The 21,447-nt window shown below is 36.9% G+C and overlaps 1 protein-coding gene across 1 annotated transcript in view; it reads left to right on the forward strand.

Moving 5' to 3' along the window:
• Positions 1-21,447, forward strand: part of rragca (Ras-related GTP binding Ca) — a 29,370-nt gene that overhangs the window by 1,190 nt on the left and 6,733 nt on the right. The window contains exons 2-5 of the mRNA XM_052036439.1: positions 12,216-12,415; positions 16,535-16,649; positions 18,242-18,384; positions 20,880-21,028. Coding sequence (XP_051892399.1) covers positions 12,216-12,415; positions 16,535-16,649; positions 18,242-18,384; positions 20,880-21,028 — 607 coding nt within the window. The remainder of the gene's footprint in view (positions 1-12,215; positions 12,416-16,534; positions 16,650-18,241; positions 18,385-20,879; positions 21,029-21,447) is intronic.

Genomic DNA, 21,447 nt, shown 5'->3' on the forward strand with positions numbered 1-21,447 from the left:
GAATGCCGTGTTACATTTGGAATAGTTACTATTCTGTATTTGTTCTTTTACAAATGTGATATATATGTTTATTTTGTGGCCCTCAATGACTATTTTTCAGAGGGTTTCCACATGGTATGCTTATTTTGAAGCATCTTTAGAGGTGAAGTAGTGAACAGTATATGTAACATCATGTTATCTATTCAACTTTTGTTGCAATGGAAGTACTGAACTGTGGAGTGTTCAGGTATGGACAAACCTCCAGAAGTATTTTCAAACTTTTAGAACAAGAAATTTAGTAGACTGCCTCTAAAACAATAAATTCTAATAGTATTCTATCCTTTCAGTTCTTTAATATTAAAATTGGTATTTGGAGTACCACCATGCTTAAAAATGGAGCTGTCATCTAAAAGATACAGAACCTGCTGGCATATGACTTGCGTGGTCAATCTTAAGTTGGCACATTGGCATTTTGGTGCTAAGCTAGGATTGTACATTCCCACCCACTCGTCTGATGACTTCTGTCCTAAATTGAGATGAAAAATAATCCAATCCTTGTCTAGTATTTGTAAAATGCATGAAAAACACAATGATGCTGGAGGAACTCAGCAGGCCAGGCAGCATCCATGGAGAAAAGCAGGCGGTCAATGTTTCGGGTCAGGACCCTTCAGGACAGTTCTGCAGTGCTTTGTTTCTCTTCGTAAAATGAATGGTGCTTTCTTGAAGAAAATGGTGACCTCTTTTTCTCCAGAAAATGCCAGTCAATACCTTGTGTAATTATTAATTACCTGGTGCTTTTTAACATCCCCTTTCATAATTCTTAATATATTGTGGGTAATAGAAAGTAAATTATGTATATGCATTTGTAGAATGCGTTCAGTTCCATACTAACAGAATTCCTAGTGTAAAATAATCAAAATATGAATAGCAGCATTATGATTTTCTCTTATTGCAAATGGTTATCATCTTATTTCTGTTCCATTCTTTGCTGCAGGTTAGCATAATTGCTGCATGTTTCCTTAAAATAAGAGTGCCCTATCTGAGTGCTAAAGACAGCACTATGCAGTTTGGGTATTTGTTTCCAGTTCATGCACAAGTATTATTTCTTGTCTCTGTTATTTCTTCTAATTTTAGCATTAAACTTCATGTACATTTCAAAGCCTTGGGATTTTTTTTTTACCTCCCAGGGCTTGACATGCCCATTCTCATTTTTAAGTAAGAATGGAACATTTTAAACTTTTCTCTGTAAGAAAATATCAAAAAAGGAGGTTCATGATCTTTAACTTCTGACTTGCTAATTTGGGTAGCATGTTGGTATGTCTCAGATCTTGCTATTGTTAGAAGTGAAATTTACAATCAACTTCTTGGATCTCTCACAGTTAAGTTTGGAACTTTAGTAAATACTCCTGTTACCAATCCCATAAATAAGATTTTTGCACTTAAATCGCAGTTTTAGTTTTGACGTGTCTTCATCTGTGATTTCTGTCTGCAAATAACCAAGAAGTTTAAATCCAGTACTCAACATGCAGCTGTCAGGTAGGGGAATTCACTTGCCACTTTCAGATCCTCTGGTGCTTGAAGTCAAGTTAGCAGGAACAAGTTGTCAGACATTATTATTACATTTTTTTTAACAAATGCTGAAAGCTACAGTTCTAATAATTAAACATTTCCATTTCTGTTAAATTTGGAATGCTATTGGTGTTCTAATGGAAGGTCTTTGATCTGAAATGGTAACTGTTTCTTGCATTACCAATGCTCAAACTACTGAGTATTTTCAGCATTTTCTGTTTTTAGTTCTGACTTGCAGCATCCTGCAGTTTTTTGCTTTTGGAATGTGTTGGGCTGTCTATGTTCTGTTCTTATTTCTGCTCTTGGTCAAATCACCAGATTCTGCTTTTGAATCTGTTCTAGATAATAGAGGGTTCCTTGATCTCATTGCAGCTGGATGTTTCAATGGAATTCTGATGTGTTGGGATTCATTACATTGCATTATATGTTGAGACTAAAAGTGAAGTATTGTCCAATTCTGTGTAGTTTCAGAATTCTGTATTTTTTTTCTCTTTATTTCAATTTGTATTTTAAAGGATGTAAACAACATAAATGGAGATACTGGCACCAGAAATCAAGAATAATGCTGCTAGGGGAACTATGGCCTGAAAGGAAGCTTCTTACTAGAAAAGGTGATAGTGTTTCCCTTGGGGGTTTCTGTCTGGTTTTAATTTGAACTTGGTAGTGCCACTGTTCTGTTCATTCTTGACTGAAACTGACAGTTAAAGTAACACAGCATGACCATTTTAAGTTTATACATGGAAGTCAATGATGGTGGTAATCTCTTTCATAGGTTTGAAAATAGTTTCAGCAAATGCACTTGCAGTTGAAATCAAGTAAGCAAACATTGGAATGAAGTGTCTGAATGATATATCTCTGTAGAGGTTATATTGTTGATGTATCTGAGTAGGGTAGCTTTGTTCAGGTCTTTTTTAAAATTTTTTTCCATATTTCTTGGCTTAATATCTTTAATTGTACCCATCCCTCCAGCTTGTTCCATATACCCACCACCCTCTGTTTCCCCTTGGGTTCCTTTTAAATTTTCCTCCTCTCGCCTTAAATCTATATCCTCTAGTTTTAGACTTCCCTCCGCTACTCTTGGTGGTGGGGAAGAAAAGACTGTGACCATCCACCATATCTATGCCCCTCATGATTTTATATACCTCCTATAAGGTGTGTACGGAATCATGGAATGTTTATGGTGCAGATGGCCATTTGGTTCATTTGTATCCATGGTAGTCAGGAAAGAATTAGCTAGCTCATCCCTGCATTTGATCCATGTTGCAGATTGCATGCATATCCAGACATGATTTATGTGTGGTAATGATTTCTACACCTGCCACCCTCTGGGTGAAAAGATTTATCATTTTCTCTCTTGATTCTAATTACTTTAATTTTGCCCTGATTTTTGATCCGAAGGGAAATGGGTCTTTTACATTTTCTCCTTTAGGCTTCTCATCCTACGTTCTAATCCTAATTCTTCCTGTTTTCTACAATTCCATGCCCACCCCAAACCAACCTCCCATCACACAGAAATTTAATGCAGAAGGTGTAGCAACACTCATGGTAGGATATAACTCGTCTTTCTTTGGAATGCAGTTATGTGAGATCAGTTGGAAGAGAAAGTCATCTACACTTTCTGGCTTGGAATACATCTTTTGACAAATAAAACTGAAGGTAATGGTTGTCTGTACAGTTCTGGCTTGAAGCTGGGAGCAGAGACATTTTAGAAAAAAAAACAAGGTTACAAGCAATTATAACAAAAACTTCCTCCAGTCAAGTTTGAATAAAGTTTCATGAAGGGCTGACATTTTGAGCAATACTTTTCTGAATGGGTTATTGAGAAATAGTGTGAGCATTCTGATCTGCTGGTTGCAAATGCACAATAGTGGTTGAAGGATAAGTATTGCTGAGCAATCTAGGGATAATATCCTACTCTTAAAATTAGTGCTATAGGATGCTGTATCTATGTGAATATACAGTTAAATTGGATACCATGGCACAATAACCTTTAGAAACTTGCTTCCAACAGCATCACAATCAGCAATAACTCAACTGAAATTTTGGCCTTTGATTACTTCAGTCCCATCTGCTGTGTCCTTGCCTTTTGCTTCTATGAAACTTCAGCTATTAGCTGCTTTTCATTCCTAATCCTGCCTCAGGTTTGCTCTCTGAATATTCTACATTTTGTTTCAAACTGTCTCTTCTCTACTGGGTGCATTTGCAGTACTGATGTAAACTGGTTTCACTCTTGGACTGATGAGCTTGCACAGTAGGATTTGAATGAGCAATGTCCATGGAGTTACTATTATTCTTGCCATAATCTTGTGTATGATTATGACAGCTATAGGATTGGTGTGCAGCAATACTTCATTTGTACAAATGTGCACTTTTGTTTTTTTTCCTTTGTGCAATGCCATTGAGCTGATCTAGTATTTCTACATTCACCAATTGCACAACATTTGGACTCTGTCATATCTAAATCAACATGTTCACAAAATATTTGGTAATTGGCTTTTAGTTGCTCCTTAATGGTGAGCTTCTTGAAGCAAAACATTTTCTGTACTAAATTGCCATAGGATACTTACAAAAAAAAAAGAAAAATACATTTTACTTGCATTTTATCTATAAAGGTTTGCTTTATGTAGAATCTTTTGTGACTCTTTACCACATCCCAAGATATTTTACAGCCAATTATTTACTTTCAGTGTAGTCACTGTGGTAGTCAGAAATATCTCAGCTGATCTACATTCAGAGAAACTCTCATAATTAATGGGTAAATAACAGTGATAGTGGTTGAAGGATAAGTATTGGCTAGCAATCTAGGGATAACATACTCTTAAAATTAGCACTAAAGGATGTTGTATCAGGCAGAACAGGCAATGTCACATGGAACGATGACATCTCAGATGGTGTTGTATTCTCTCAATATTATATTAGAGTGTACGTCCAGATTTTTCTACTTGTCTCCAACATGGCACTTCAATCTGGAATCTTCTGATTCAGAGGTTGCCTGAACCTATCAACAAATAACTGGTCTACTGTGCAGATTTAAGGTTATGCTCCCTCCTTGTCCTTTTTCACCAATACTGGAGGCTTTTTGTTTTGCATTGTAATTTATGAAAGGTGACATACAGTAGGTTAATTGGTATATAACACCTCTATAACTGAAAGTGTAGGAAGGTCAGCACATCTAATTAACAAAATAAATACTATGTTTTGGAAGGTATTAAGTAAGTTTTCCATACAAAGTATAGGCAGAAATTATTCATTTTGGATATAGTAGTTCAATACACAAGAAATTGCTGCACTTTGTTTCTGTAACTGAGTTAATGCCACTTTTCATATGAAAAGAGATGAGATTTCCTTTGTCACGTATACATTTAGATGTGACTTCTCTTTATGGTCAGTAATTAACAATATTTGAACAGTTTGTGCTCCTCAGTGCAGTTGTATCCTACTATTACAGTGACTAGTTTACATTAGTATGGGTGTTGATCAATTATAGACAATTTAATATTTCCAGAATTGAGGTTTTTTTTGCTCTATTTTTATTTAGGGCAATGTTTTCAGTTCAGTTTAAGAAATATTCTCACACACCTTAATGTCAAATTAGTTTACATTGACACTTCAATTTTTTAGAAGGTAAAAGTTTTGGAGGTGGTGTTTTTGAACACTTTACCACTAGCTTACTATGCCATTTCCATGTCCTCCTAAACTGAAAATAACCACTTTTTAATTATGGTCCAGGTGGTGAGTGGCATTGCCCATGAACATGCATAATGCAAGAAGTGCCAGTTTTCACAGATAGGGGAGAATTTGGAAAAGTTGATGAAGCATAAGTGAAAAATGACAAGTTCTGAAACTTCTTCAAGGTTTCTGCAATGCCATTAGCTGCCCATTAGTGTTGCACTCAGTTTTCATATTTTTAATGTTCACTGCTTGATATGATGCATATAAATCAGAATGGGTACCAGTGACTTGTTTCTCATTTTGGAAGTATTGTGATGTCACAAGACTTATTTTAAAAAAGAGTAATTTTTGTTATTGACAGTGTTATGATTTGGGTTTTATCCTGAAGCTTTTAACTTGTGTTTAGTAAGAAAACATTTCTCTTCCTTCAAACAATATTTATTGTGTACAACTACAATAATCAAGCTATTGCAGCTTCAATATGGAGCAACATTCTGCATGCATTTTTCTCTTTTGAATTAGGAGTTAGGAGTCATTTAATCAATTGAAAATAAGCTAATATATGAATTTGGAAGATTATCACAGATGGTTTTATACTTGAGCTGTAAAGTTCTAAAATTATTGGAATGTCTCTTTTAGTTTTGAATGCATTGTTTCCAGAAAAAAAGTTCTATTGTGTCTTCCTGTAAGTACCTTGGAAAGATATTGGAAGATAAATCCAAGAATTTGTTTTGCAGTAAGTTTCAGATTAGTTTCTTTATTGAATTGAATTTTAACCTAAAGTAGAAGAAATGGGTTCATATCTTTTACTGAGAATCCTGAAATACTTGCATCTGCAGTGCTGCTATTCCTGGTATAAGGTCAACCAGTTTTTAAAAAAAAAACAAATAGCAAAAGTTATAAGAATCAATATTTGTTTTTATTTTAGTTTTCTCTAGGTTATTCTGGGTGGACTAACCCCTTTGGTGGGGGAAAAGCAAATTTTCAGAGTCAATGATCAGTGAGTAGCATGTGGGGATTGACATTGTGTCGAGTGGGACTGCAATTTGAAATTTTCAATATTGCTCATACCAATACATCATTAAACTGTCAGTTTTGCATGCAAGACCACTACCCTGTAATTACAACAGAATTTACTTTTGGACCACCATTTGTTGCATAACACCATTAATCACTTTCTTAACTGAGTTTGCTTCTGCTTTGCCTGGCATTAAATTAGTAATGGTAACTTTGGCATACAAAGTAAAATAGTCCTTCTCCTGGAAGTTCATGTGTGGAAGTATTTGCACTTTGCGTCTGCCCAGATGGCAGCAGTGCATCTTGTGCTTCACAGAATGGTGCACTCGCTGCTCCCTGGATTTCAATTGGTCATTGCACTGGAATACAGTAAATGTTGATGAATGCAACACCTTCCAGCTATGATGGTCTGCTACAGAATGCTTGGAAAAGGTTGACAAATGTGCATGTCTTCATTGTTGAAGGGTAGTGGTTGTGGTTCTGTCCCTTAAATAACAGAGGCTGAAGGGAAGTCCAATAATTTGCCATTAACCAGCTGGCTTTCAAACAGCTGGAGCTTTATCTCGAAAGTCCATACATGAAACCTGGTAGGCCTTCATTGAGAATAGTCATTTTTGTATGAAATGTGTGGTTTCCAGTCATGTGTTGCAACAAGTACTTGCTGGGTTTGTTTCTCTTCCTCAAAGAGATGTGTGTGTCTTTGTGTGAGACACAATGCAAAGCTTGAACTTTTTGAATACTGCACTTCATTTGAGTCACCTTGAACTTTGCATAATACAAGTTGTCAGTGTCCTACATTTAAATTCATTGGATTTCAAAACTCTCATTGCTGAAACTGCTTGCTTGCAGAACCACGGCCATGGCAGTGAGTTGATGATTCTATTTGCCTGTGGTGTGCTGTGCAGTAATTCCAGCTTGAGTTGGCTATGCAAACCTGCAACACTTATTTTAGTACAGAAATATAAAAATGCGGCAAATATATTCATTGTTGGACAGCTTTTTGACAACTACCTTAATTGCATATCTGTCCCCTGTAGTACCATCAATAACCAGGCTGCTTTGTGGCATTTGATAGCTTCAGGCTTATAAATGTCACCTTGAGATGCGAGAAAAGATTGTACTTTGTTAATAGAAACATTTTGTGCTAGTAGTGGAATGGATTACTTTTCATTGTTGAACTTGTAAACACACTTAGATTTTTGTGGTTCCTTGCAATTCCTACCATATTATCAAGAATGTTGATTTGATGGAGTGACCAGAAGTTGGTCAGCTGGACATTGTTGCTGTTTCAATTAGAGCAAAGCTGTACCAGACACAACTTGAGCGCTTTGGAAAAAGTCATTTAGTGATGACCTTGAACAGTGCACTCTATAGGATGTGTTGCATGGTAAACTGTAACACCTCTTTGGACAGACAATTGTTGTCCACTGTTCTTGCAAGAACTGAGCTGATGTGAGCTTTGCTGCCTTTGGAAACACCTTAGACTCGGTATAACATGTGTTCTTTTATTTCTCTTGACAAGCTGAAAACATTCTGTGAGGAGTTATCTTTTCAATTATTGACTATTTCATGGATGAAAAGTCTCTTAAATTTTGATTTGTGCGAAGACCAAACACTTATTATATCGTAGTTTGTGGCAAGGAGCATGGGTATCATTGCAGCTGTGTTATATAAAATTGAGTACGTCTGCCTTGAGAAAAAGGTAGTCCTTGCAACTAGTTTAGTTTACTCTGAGATCCTGTTATTCAAACTTTGCAGTTTAGCAGTTATTGGAAGATTTTGTGTTGGCATCATTTGCAATTTACTATGTGCTGTGATTATTGGAATTTGTACAGTACTCATTGCATTTAAACCAGTGTATTGTGAAAGAGGTTGCTTAAACAAGATGCAGCTTTTTCTAATCCTGGCTTTTCAAACACCATTTTTGCACAAATTGCCATATATATTGCCTAATTAAATTGGCAAACCATTTTGAAGGGAATAAATTGACAAACTAATTTCCTAAGTATTTCATTTATAATGCTGTATTGCGCAGTACACAGAATCCCAATCCTTTCCACAACTTTGGAAGGGTGCAAGATGTTAACTCATTGAGTTATCTTGATCTCCTGGATTGTTTGCTGTCATACATAATGCTGCATCTGTTTCATTGTATTGGTGAAATGGTCCTGCAGTGATTGAGGATGGATATTTAAGTTGTGGTCAGTACTTCTTGGGAATTGAAGCTTGTAGAATCTTGCTACGTGAAAGATAATGGGTAGTATACAGACCATCACAGAGTATACTTTGGTTTATAGAAATGCAGCTTAATGGACTGAATAAGACAAGACATATTGTGTATTAGAACATGGAACAATACAGCACAGGAACAGGCCCTTTGGCCCACGATGTTATGCTCTACTAATTAAGCTAATGACATCTAATCCCTTGTGCCTGCACGTGGTCCATATCCCTTCATTCTCTGCATATTCGTGTGCCTACCTAAAAGCCTCTTAAATGTTTCTATCAAATCTGCCTCCACCACCATCCCTGGCAGTGCATTTGAGGCACCCACCACTATGTATGTATGTTCAACTCTATCTATCCCTCATAATTTTATAAATATAGATCATGTATTGCTACATGATTTGTTGGGTTTTTATCCCTATAGCTTATTTGAAACTTAACTTTAAACATTAACTATGTATGTAACAGAATAGTTAGCCTCCCATCCTCTCATAAATTCATCCAAAGTTCTGTTGTTTGTAGCTAGTTCACCCATTGACCCTGTGCTTTATAACCAACATGGCTTCTTGAGGAAAGTTCTCAATTTTGTTTTCAAATCCCTCTATGGCTTTGCTACCTCCTGGCTTTCTAACCTGTTCCGGTCCTAAATTCTGTTAAGATACCAAATTCTGGCCTGTTGCATATTCAGTTCTAATCATTCCGTAGGTGGCTGTGCTTTGCCTACATCTTAAGTTTTGGAACTCGCTTTCTAAATCTCCACACCTTTTTTAAGATGCTCATTTAAAACATTTTTTTGAACAACATCTCTTCTGTTAAGCCTTATGTGACTGTCAGATTTTGTTTAACATTCCTGCAAGGTGACTTGGGGTTCAGTACATGTACAATTTTTTAGTGATACTTTTCATTTATGCAGGTCTCGGATCACCTGAAATGTGCCTTGATTTGATAAATTACAATACAAATGAGCTCCATGATGAATTCAAGGCAATTCTCATAAAACTCAGCACTTGATGAGGTTCAGTCACTGACAGCTACATTTTTAGTACATCTGAGGGAATGTTGTGCAGGTAATTTTTCTTGGGAGCAGGGGGGAGATGTGGTGGACCATGCAAAGCAAAAGCTATATTACATTTTCCACCTGAGACTTCTAGTCAAATCTTTCCATTATAAATTCCTATGCTCACATAGTAATTGAAACTACTTGTGTCAATTGATCAGATATAATTACATACAAATGAGGACCATGGAAGGGTCGTTTCCATTATGTACTTGCTAAACTCCCAATGTAGCTCACTAACCTTCCTGCCCCTATATTGACATCTTGGTGTGTGTAGGGTTAAAAGTAACCAGAAATGGGGTATGTAGATATGAGAACAGAGTTTATTGACTTTAAAATTACTTGTTTTATGTGCTTCCTGGTTTAATTAACCTCGCCCAGTTTTAACTAAACATAATATTTGACGTTCCTTGTCTATGTTGGATATCAACTAATGTCTTGAATTATTGAAAGGTGAAATTAGTGGACTTATCTAATGTCATGAAATTTAATTCTAATGTACAAAGATATGTAGACAATGGAATGCCTCATATTAAAAGAATTTATATATAGGACTCTTTCATTCCTCAAGTGGAGTGGAAGAAAGTAGTCCTCAATCCCATGGGACAGATGAAGAGATGAAGACAATAACTTCTCTGCAGATTAATGCTCAGTCGCTGAGTATATCAATGACAGAGATCAATGGATGTGAGATTAGTGCAAGAAAGTGGTGTTGATCCTTGAACTTAATGGTGGGGGGAAGAATGTCCTTCTGATTCTTGTGTTCACCTCCGCACCCTCTGTGACATTCCTTACACACACACTCAATTTCTTTGCATCTCCTTCACACTCTGGCCCTCTCAATTTCTCTCTCCTCTTCCGCCATCAATGCGCTCTGCATGTTTACTTGTGGACATTAGATAAGTTCAGGATTTATATCTCCCTGGAATAGAAGGTTCAAGCTCAAGGATTAAAAGCAGAAAATGCTGAAAATACTCAGTAAGTCAGGCTGCATCTGTCAAAAGTGAAACAGAAGTAATGCTTCAGAACAATGGTCTTTCCTCATGTTTCATTTCTAACTTTTTTACAATTATTTTGCAGAGAAAATGTGGTGGGATGAGAAAAGAGTATCTGTGATGAGTTAGAGATTAGGAGAGTTTGAATTACACAAGTGGTGGTCCTGGCTGAAAAAGAGTGGTAAAGACTAGAGAATAAAGCTAAGTGGAGGTGGTATAAAAAGGAGGTGCTGAACGAAGTTTGTAAAGAGAAGGGCGTGAAAAAAAAACAATTCCTGTGAGAATGTGCAATACAAGAATGGAAAGGCTGATTGTTTAAAGTTCATGAAGGTCAGTGGAAGTTGAGTGGAGAATTGGCGACAACTTCCAATTGCCTGTCACTATAATTCTCCATCCACTCTCACACTGACATTCTGCCTACAGATCTCAATATAAGTTTGAGGAACTTGACACATTGCAGCCTTCAGGACTCAACAATGAATTTAATAACTTCAGATGATCAGCTATTCCAGTCTTGTCTCGCATTTCAGTTTTCTTTTCTCTATCGTTCTCGGGAATTTCAGATACCATTCATCATCTGCTCAGCACCAGCTCCAGATAGCTTTTGTTTATTCATTAGCCTGTACCATCCTTTTTCAGCTGGTGATGCTACCACTTGTCATCTCTCCTGATCTCCACCCAATCAAATTTTCCATTTTTTCAACACCCTTTATTCCCCCACCCTCAACTTTTTTCAGCAACTTAAAACATTTTCGTCAGAACTTGGGAAAAGTTTTAAAAACTAAAGCTCATTGACCTTCAGTACTGGATGTTTCTCTCAACAGATGCTGTCTGACTTGCTGAGTAAATTGCCAGTACTTTCTGTTTTAATAGCATGTTTCCAGTATCTCTGGTATTTTACTTTCGGGGTGATAATTTGGAGAAGGCTTTTGCTGTGGAAATGAAATGATGAGTACTGGCCTTCAGTACAAAGCATGTAAGAGTAATGTATGAAAACAGTATCTGTAATGCTTTAGTCTTTATTTTTGTGGATTGTATACTTAAAATAGATGCAGCTTATCTCTCTCAGGCTTGATGGCACCTGTGAACTGTTGCTGTGAGATGGCATTCCTTACTTGGTTAAAGCTACAACCTGTGAATAAGTATCTTAAACTTGGTTGAGGGTATGGAGTTTTCTTTTCAACAAAGGGAAAGAAAAAGTGTAAACATATATTGAAGAAAGCAGAAGGTGCAGCAATTGATGCTAAGGTAAATTGTGTTGTGCCCCAGTGCATCTGTGCTATTATGGTGCCAGGGGCAAACTGCTGTCCTTTGCTGCAGAAGTATATATGTCCTGTCGGTAAATATATCCTATCAGGATTAGTATTTGGTTTCCACCAGGAAAATGTTATACAGAGCCTATAAAAAGTTTAAAGTAATTAGTGAAATTTAATAGGAATGTCAAATGCTTTTGTTTTTCTTGTTTCTTCATCTTTCCCCACCTGCCAAATACCCTTCTAATTAATTCTTTAGTTAGCCCTAATAGTGACTGTTGGCTGACTGACAGAAAAATAAATTGAAGAGTACAGTGATCGCTGGTTTGCAAAACTGATTGTTTGGATTTGCTTTTTACTGGTCCACATGTGTGCTGCAAATATTTTTTGATGCTCTGTTGGCCTCCATGCAAATAGCAGATTACTGATGAATGTTGTCCTTGACAGGATGATTATATGGAAGCTCTAGCAAGACTTCACCTGACAGTATCGAGAGCATACAAAGTCAATCCTGAAATTAATTTTGAAGTATTCATCCACAAAGTAGATGGTTTGTCAGATGATCACAAGATAGAAACCCAAAGAGACATTCACCAGCGGGCCAATGATGACCTTGCTGATGCTGGTTTAGAGAAACTCCACCTAAGGTAAGCAGTGTTGCTATCAGATGTTTCAATACTAAAGTGAACTATTCTTTCCCCTTAAGAAATACAGCATGTTAGTTTTGTGATGAGGATCTCTGAAGTAACAGGTCTTGGTTTTTACTCATTGCTTCCAACTTTGTGGTTGTTCTGAACACTAAAACATTTTTATAATCCTTCTCTAAGGATTGGATACAGATGTTAATGATGCATATTAATAATGGAGTGTAAATTCTAAAAGACAAACTAAAACATTTTTATAATCCTTCTCTAAGGATTGGATACAGATGTTAATGATGCATATTAATAATGGAGTGTAAATTCTAAAAGACAAACAGTGAATTGTGACTTAGTGGCCAATTTATTGTATTCCACCATTTGCTTTGCATAAACACCTTGCCCTTATCTCCTCTATTTTATAGAGATTTCTGGATTTGCACATTAATTGCTGGTTAAACTTGCCACAGAAAGCCTTATCTGGTTGTTGAAAAAAAGATAGTGAAGATTTTTTAAATGGTTTTCCTTTCTGTGTCTTAATTGAATGTTCATCCTTTCTGCATCTGATTTGACTCTCATTCTCTCTGCTGCATGGATTGGAACAAATAGTGAACTTGACTCTCATTGTCTGTGAGATTCTGTTGTTCTCTTGTTTGCTGAGGTTCCAGATGTCCTATTGCCCTTGCATTGTTAGCAACATGCCTTTCCTGCATATTGCAACAGGGAAAAAGTTTTAAATTGAAGGATGTGGGAAAGTATTCAGATGCTAGCTCACCTGGTTTGTGTATTCATCATTTTCTCTTTCTGCTTCTGGTTCTTGGCATCATTTATTTTCAACTTTTTTTTTGACACCTTGGTGACAGTTGTTGCTCAACTGTTTATTTGTATTCTGCCATCATTGCAATCCATTTTGTTTCACAGTCATCATTTTGTTAGAGCTTCAGCTAACCTTAATCATTTACAAGTGTTGCTTTCTTGCCTCTTTTTTTTAGACAGGTGAAACTTTGCCTAAATAGCTTTAACTGCAGCTCTGGGATAAGTTCACCCTTGGAGGGTGCTCCTCACAAGCATCTGGGGCAAGGGTATCTAAATTGTGAAAAATGTTCCTGTGGTTTGACAGGGATGCTCACAATCACATGTTGCAGATAAAGTTCCATTATAGTTTCTGGGCAGGTTCACCTTATCAGAGGGGGAGATACAATGGTATACAGGTAGGAGGAAGTAACTACAGAAGTCCTCAACATTGACTACAAGCACCACAAATATGGGTGAGGAAACCTCCTGATAACTAGCTACTGTTTTCTCTCAGCTAATGAATTGGTACATCTCCATGTGGTACTGCACTTCAAGGAGGCAAATGGCATGGGCATCCGGTGGGGGCATTAGTACTTTGGTAATTGCACTGCTGACCAAGTCCTGAAGGATATAGCTGCAGATTGGGTCTGCAACAGGCAGTAAGCAAACCAGATGAGAGGGAAATGACCTTAACTTTTTCTTGCTAGTCTTCCTGTGGCAGGTGCATCATTGTCTGTTCCCACTACACGGTCCTTGTGGAGAAGTACCATCTTCACACTAAGGACGTGCTGCTTTGAGTTGTATGGCACCAGTTGTATGATGTGGTGTACAAATCGAAACATATCTTGCACACCTGGGGGTCTATGAGGTGCTATGGACCAGCAGTAGCAGCAAAAATGTACAATACCACTACAATATGTAACCTGCTGGCCTGGCATATTTTTTAAAAAAAACTTTAAAACTTAACTCACGGCATGGTAACAGGCCCTTCCAGCCCAATGCGTCTGTGCCGCCCATGCTAACCTACCCATACGTCTTTGGAATGTGGGAGGAAACCGGAGGAAACCCACGCAGACGGGGAGAACGTACAAACTCCTAACAGCGGGGAATTGAACCCTGATTGCTGGCACTGTAATAGTGTCACACTAACCACTAGTCTACTGTAATAATTAAGCTGGGAGATAACTTTGATTCAAATGAGACATTCAGGAGGACACGCCAGAATTGGCATGCTGAAAAGGAGATGTTAACCTTTTGAAGTTCCAACATTATGCAGTAGACAGATCTAAGTGATCCCTTAAACAACATTTCCAATTGAAGTCAGAGATCTGTCGTATCTAGTTTGGAATGATGGTGAACAATTAAATAGTTAACGGATAGAGGAAGCTTCCACCTGACGATGCTTCAGGTAAAATTGTACAAGTAAGCTATGTTCACAAAAAGCAGGATAAATTCAATCAGGCTAATCACCAACCAACCAGTTTGTGTTCTATTTGAATTGGAAGATGTTGATTCTTTTGTCATGTAGTACTTGGGAAAGACACTCTCCTACTTTTAGTACCATTTTTAATGCAATGATTTGAGGAAACCCTTTCTAAAATATGAAACAAAAACAGAAAATGCTTGAAGCACTCTGCAGGTCATGCAGCATCCAGATGTAGAGGAACACAGTGGATGTTTCAGATTGTGGATCCTTCATCAGAAATGGAAAAGTGAGAAAGCAGTGTGTTTTAAATTGCAGAGGAGTGCTAGGTGGAAAGAACGGGGATATTGTGCAGACTGTAGTTGTCAAGGCAACAATTACTTTAAAAACTGGCAGAAATGAGAAAAAATAAATTGAAAGAAAAATACAACCATGTCTTGGAGAGAGAGGTTTGGTTACCTGAAATTATTGAATTCAGTATTGATTCATGAAAGCTGCAAAGTGGCCAGATGGAAGATGAGGTGCTGTTCCTTGAGCTTTGTTAGAGCAATGTAGGGTGGTTAGGTTGAGATTGAGAATTAAAGTGACTCCGAGCTTCCTGTAACCCTTGCAGACTGAACTGCAATGTACAGCAGGCTATTACCCAGCCTACATTCTCTAGAGACCCTAAGTTCCAAAAATAAACTATTTCAGTTTAACATTAAACCCACTTGTTCCTACAGGTTACGTATTCTCATTTTCCGTTGTGTATTGTACAAGACTTTTTCTTAACACCCATTTCTGTAAAATTGGAAAGAGGCTGTTAACTATACTGCATTGTGGCAATGTAAGACTTTTTGGAATCTTTACCTGTGTAATAAATAAATGGATATCTGTTCCTCAGCACTTAACAGTAATGCAAGAGAACATGTCCAAGATGACTGGTTTTATTTTCAGACATCATGTTATTTTCTGTGTGTCTCCATAACTGCAGAAGGTGAGATCGTCATAGGAGGAGTTCTACGTAGAAACCTCCTAAACATGAGCTTCAGTGCACTGTAACCTCAGCACATTCACTGTCACATTACAGTCTTGTAGTGCATTCATTATCTCTGACTGTTGGTTACACAAATTTGGTATGATATAAAATAGAAACATTAGAAAAACAGACTTCTGAGAAACTTATCAAAATGGATGGTGTAGTTTCTTAGACAGGCTACCTACTGTTAGAAAAGTAACAACTGGTGAAACAGTTTGTAGGGCGGACACCTCTTGTGGCCATAAAAAGAATAAGCAATTGTAATTATAGATGCTGGTGAAAATAATCAAATGAGTGGCAATCCTTTGTGATTTGTTGGCAATAAAATCTAATCCATCCTCAATGGTTATAATGCAATCTTGTTGCTTTGGTGCAAGTCACAGGGAAATTTAATTGCCTGTATAGGCCACTAGGCTGGTTTGTCTGACAAAGAGGAGTCTGCATTGCAGAATTCTCTGAAAATTAAACAAAAATGATACACTATTGGCTAAAGTACAGAGTTAAAACCTTGGTTTAATACTGTCAATTTTCCAAGTTGTACTTGTGGCTATAAAGATTCCAAAAAGTCTTACATTGCCACAATGCAGTATAGTTAACAGCCTCTTTCCAATTTTACAGAAATGGGAGTTAAGAAAAAGTCTTTACAATATACAACAGAAAATGAGAATACGTAACCTGTAGGAACAAGTGGGTTTAATGTTCACTAATTGTTTTCTTGCAGCAGCTGGCCTGTTCAAGAAAGTGCACCATCTATTTTGATATGCTTCCCAAAAATGTTGATTACTACACTTTTTTTATTTGGGTAAATTTACTACTTGACAGCTTCATGTTTCTGACTTGATGGATTTAGATCTGTTCAGTGTTACTGACAATATTCCCTTTCCTTTATCAGCTTTTACTTAACCAGCATCTATGATCATTCAATATTTGAAGCATTTAGTAAAGTAGTACAGAAACTTATCCCACAACTACCAACACTGGAAAATCTACTTAACATCTTTATATCGGTGAGTATTTATTGCAGAATTGAACATAAAGCTTTTTTTTATTATTTAAAAAGACATTTACTTGATATTTTGTATTCTGCTGTACAGTCTGAAGCTATCTGTTATCACACTGAATTTAACTGATGGTTTTACCATGTGTCTTGTGTAGTCTTGCTGAACCATCACAACAATGCAAAATGCAGCAACTGCTTCTATTAATATTGTGCCTTAACACATCAGGCGTTTTTGTGAACAGTATTTTCAGACAAAGGTTCAATTTAACGTATATAAGGAGAACTTGGTACAGATGGCCAAAAGCTTGGTTAAAGAAGCCATTTTTAAAAGCTTGGTTAAAGAAGCCATTTTTAAGAAATAAAGAAAGGAGAGGTTTAGTGAGAAAAATTCCAGAACATGGGGCTTTGGCAGCTGGAAGAGCGATTTTAAATTTGAAGATAATGAAGGCAGATTTGGAGGAATACTGATATTTCAGTATGTTCCAGGCCTGGAGAAGATTATAATTAGAGGCTACACCATGGAATGATTTGAAAATGGGGGTGAGTTTTTAAAATTTAGGAGCCAATGTAGGCCACTAAGCTTTGATGGATGAACTAGATTATAGACAGCAGTTTTGAAGTATTCTTGGAAATGGAATTGTAAAGATCATCTGCTGTGGTTCACTACAAATTTTTTGGTCAACTGTTCATTTAACACTTCTGAAACTTGACAGCTCTGAGCTGTAAATCAATAATAGACCCAGAAGACAACTGGTTGACTTCTGATTTTTCAGTATTTACTTTTTAGTTTACAAGCTCTTTCCCAATAATGTTGTTTGAGGTCTTCTCAGACTGGGACTGGCTCAGTAATTGAGGCAAATTGCCTGGATCATAAAGCCTATCTGTGACAATAATGGGATGCCAGAAATGTGTTAACAGCTTACCTGAGAAATAGTGCAGCCTTTCATCAGTTCTTCACATGTTTTTGGGATAACATGAGCTGCCTTTGGTTACCTTGATATTTTTTTCTCTATAACTTTGTTTTCTGAAGATTTTTTTTGGTCTCCTTCACTCTTCCCAGCACAGTGAATTAAGTCACTAAGTTTTCATCAAAATACTTGTTAGAGATCAGTATTTAATGGATGCCATAATTCATTAGACTTTGCAAATCTGTAGCCTTTTCCGTTAATTTGCTTTGCCCTTCCAGCCCAAGTTTTTTAATTGGTAAGTGATGCTGTTCAAAATTATTTAAAGTTATAGACCAATAATACTTAAGTGCTTGCATCATGAATAATTTAAGCATTATTAATAACTTGGCAAAATGGGAGCTTAGTATTGAAATAACTGAATTATTAGATCGTAGAAGACTCACCCATGTATTCATTGAAGGGAAAAGTTGAACCCAAGAGACAGGCTATTGCTATCCTGAGTGCCTCCTTCTGTTTGCATCATCATCTAAGCAGTTTTGGCATCTTTTTACTGCAGTGACTGCTGTAACAGTTCAAAAGCTTTTTAAAAATGTATAACATATTGAAGTTTTATGTTGGTGATTATTAAATTAATAATTTTTATAAAAGCTTAAGTCAAATGTTGAAACTTTGACTTTTTGTTTCCCTACAGAATTCAGGAATTGAAAAAGCCTTTCTTTTTGATGTAGTCAGTAAAATCTATATTGCCACAGACAGTTCACCTGTAGACATGCAGTCATATGAGCTATGCTGTGATATGATAGATGTGGTGATTGACGTCTCCTGCATTTATGGGTAAGCAAGAAGCATAAACATGAATGAGCATTTGCAGTTCTTGATCACATTCTGTACCATGAAACCAAACAGATAACAGCTGATTATTGTAGAGTGGGGGGGGGGGGGGGGGGGTGGAGAGAGAGATAAAGATAGCACTTAGATAATTTTGCCAGCATTTTCAACTTGTTCGTAATTTGAGGACGTTCTTCTGTTAACACATTTATAGAATGATGCATTACAGAAGGATGCCATTTAGCCCATTATCTGTCTGGCTCTAAGAAATACCAGTCTCAATCCCTGTCCTTTTCCAGTAGCCCAGTTCATTCACTTCCCTTTCAAGAGGGAAGTGGATGAACAATCACCCACTTCCCTCTTGAAAGTTATTTTTGAATCTGTGTTCACTTTTTTCCCCACAGTGCATTATAGATAATTACAACTGTTTATTATTTTAAACAAAACTTTTCACATCTCTCCTGGTTCATTTGCCAATTATATTAAGTCTGTGGCATCTGGTTACCTACTCTCCTACATAGGAAATAGTTTCTCATTCACTAACTAAAATCTTCATAATTAAGAGTATCTTTATTAATTTTTCCATATGTGTCCACTCTAAAGCAAACAACCCCAGTTTCTCTGGACTTTCCATGTAACAGAGATCCAGCATTCATGGTAACGTTCAACCAAATATCTCTGTAGCCTTCCTGATGCTGACATTTTTATTCTAAATTCTGATGCCCAGAATTGGACACAACTCAGCAAGGGTGTAATGAGAATACCAGTATAATGGTTCATTTATAGCACTATTAATCTAGAGGTATGGACTAAAAATCAAATGGCAGCAGTTCAAAGCCCACCATGACAATATGGAGAATTAAATTCACTTAATTAGTTAATGGGAAGGTAAAAATTGCAACTAAAAGGTGAACATGAAACCACAGAATTATTCACAGGAAAATGAATTTATTGCCTTTGCTGGATCTCTCTTCCCAGCAAATGAACCAGAGGAGAGGTGAAAAGTTTTTTTTAATTTAAAACAGGAAATAGTTGTAATTATCTATAATACACTGCTAAAAAGGAGAGTGAACACAGATTGGAAAAATAAGTTTTAAAAGGGAAGTGGGTGATCATTAAAAGGGAAATATATGATGGGCTATTGGAGAAGGACGGGGATTGAGACTGGTGGTGTGATTGGTTTGAGACTGTATTGTGGTTGACTCTGAAAAGAGCTAGTAGGCTACCAAGTTGTAGCACATCACTATTATAAAGTCTAAATGTGGTTCAGGAAGCCAGTTCAACACCACCATTTTGAGGGCAATTGGGAAAGGGCAAAAATACAACATTCGTATTCAGTCAATAAATAAAAGTACTTCTTTGTACTACTTCCTCTGCTTATGAAGCCACGAGTACAATGTTTTTTTGAAAAGCAGCATTCTCAACTTCGGTTTTGTCTGTTACTTTTAAAATTTAAAATGGAATAACACTGAAAATGTTTGCATATGAGAATGTGGTCAGTTTTCTAATAAGTAGTGTGCTGTATACTTCTGCCCATAAGTATGTAATATTTTGAACATTGGACTTTTGGGAAGCTGTGCATATTCTGCCATCTAGTGACTGAAACTAAATACTACTCCCTTTTCTTCGGACTCAAAAGATACCTTGTGTTCTAGTTTTGTGGACTAATGGGTAGCTGCTGAGGCTAAAGTGGCACCTGCAGACTCTGCCATCAATGAGGCAGAAGCTGCTTGATGGGACATTTTGGGAAATAGTACTATTGTGCTCTTGAGAAATGGATTTGAGTCTCAAATATTGTTGTTCTATTTTGAACAATCATTTATGAGGGATTTCCACAAATTAGTGGGGATATGATACTTTTTCAAGGAGCCCTCAAACATCCTTGCATCCTTTCCTCTTCAGTGTATCTGTTTTGGAAGTTTGGTGTCAGGCGTGCAAATGTAGCCTGCTTACGGGAATTGCATATGATTAAGGTCGCAATGCCAGGGATGTTGACCTGGAAGAGCATGCTGCCATTGATTCACTTATCCTGTTGGTGAATTTTGTGCGGACAGTGTTGTTGGTATCTCCCCAGTGCTTTGAAAGGCCTCCTGTTCATGTCCCAAAGCATACAGGCGGTTTGGGATCACTGCTGTCTGGTAGGCCATGAGCTTTGTTCTGGGTTTGAAGTCTGAAACTTAACACTCTCTCCTTAAGACAGCCAAAGACTGCTAGCACTGAGGTTGGTGAGCAGAGTCCTTAGCTATTTTAGATGCTCTTTCCACTGGATCTGTGAAGTTGGTAAAGACAATGTAGGTGTATAATGGCTATCACTTTCTGAAATCGCATGATAACTTCCAATCCCCTCATTGCAGTAATATTTCAATGTTTATTTTTCTGTAAGTTGAACTTCTTTAAAATACAATCCATGGTGCCCAATCACATTCCTTAGTAGTAGTAGTAGGAATTGTATAATCAGTACCCCATGAAAGTAAAATTATGATAAATTATCTTGGTTGCAGACTTAAAGAAGATGGCACTGGAAGTGCATATGATAAGGAGTCTATGGCAATTATCAAACTCAACAACACAACAGTTCTCTACCTTAAAGAAGTGACAAGGTTTCTTGCTCTTGTATGCATTCTGAGAGAAGAAAGCTTTGAGAGAAAAGGTAATATAAAATAGGATCTAGAATGTTGTAGCAGCATAAATGCACTAAATTTTCTCCCTACCAGATTTGTACAGGTCAATTTATTCTGCTTGGTTTTTCAGAGACTTGGTTACACTAGCTTCTAGTTACAGCCATTTAACTATCTTTCCTAATTTATTTTAATGGTCTTTGTTGGTTTTCTTCAAGCTTTGCTGAATGGTTCCTCCTAGTTTGAGTAAGTTTGCATGTTTTGAAGCAGATTAATTTAAATATCTATACATGGTTCCTGATCTTTGATACATGGCTTCTGAATGTTAATCATGTTGAACATAATTCTCTAGCCACTGTACCACTCGTAGCTTAAATTGCATTTTCTTTTATATTTGAGCTATTTAGAAATACCAGCTAAAGCTAAACAGTATTGAATGTCTTCTGCAGTG

Source organism: Pristis pectinata, chromosome 22 (assembly GCF_009764475.1).
Source record: "Pristis pectinata isolate sPriPec2 chromosome 22, sPriPec2.1.pri, whole genome shotgun sequence".
In the NCBI taxonomy this organism is placed as follows: domain Eukaryota; kingdom Metazoa; phylum Chordata; class Chondrichthyes; order Rhinopristiformes; family Pristidae; genus Pristis; species Pristis pectinata.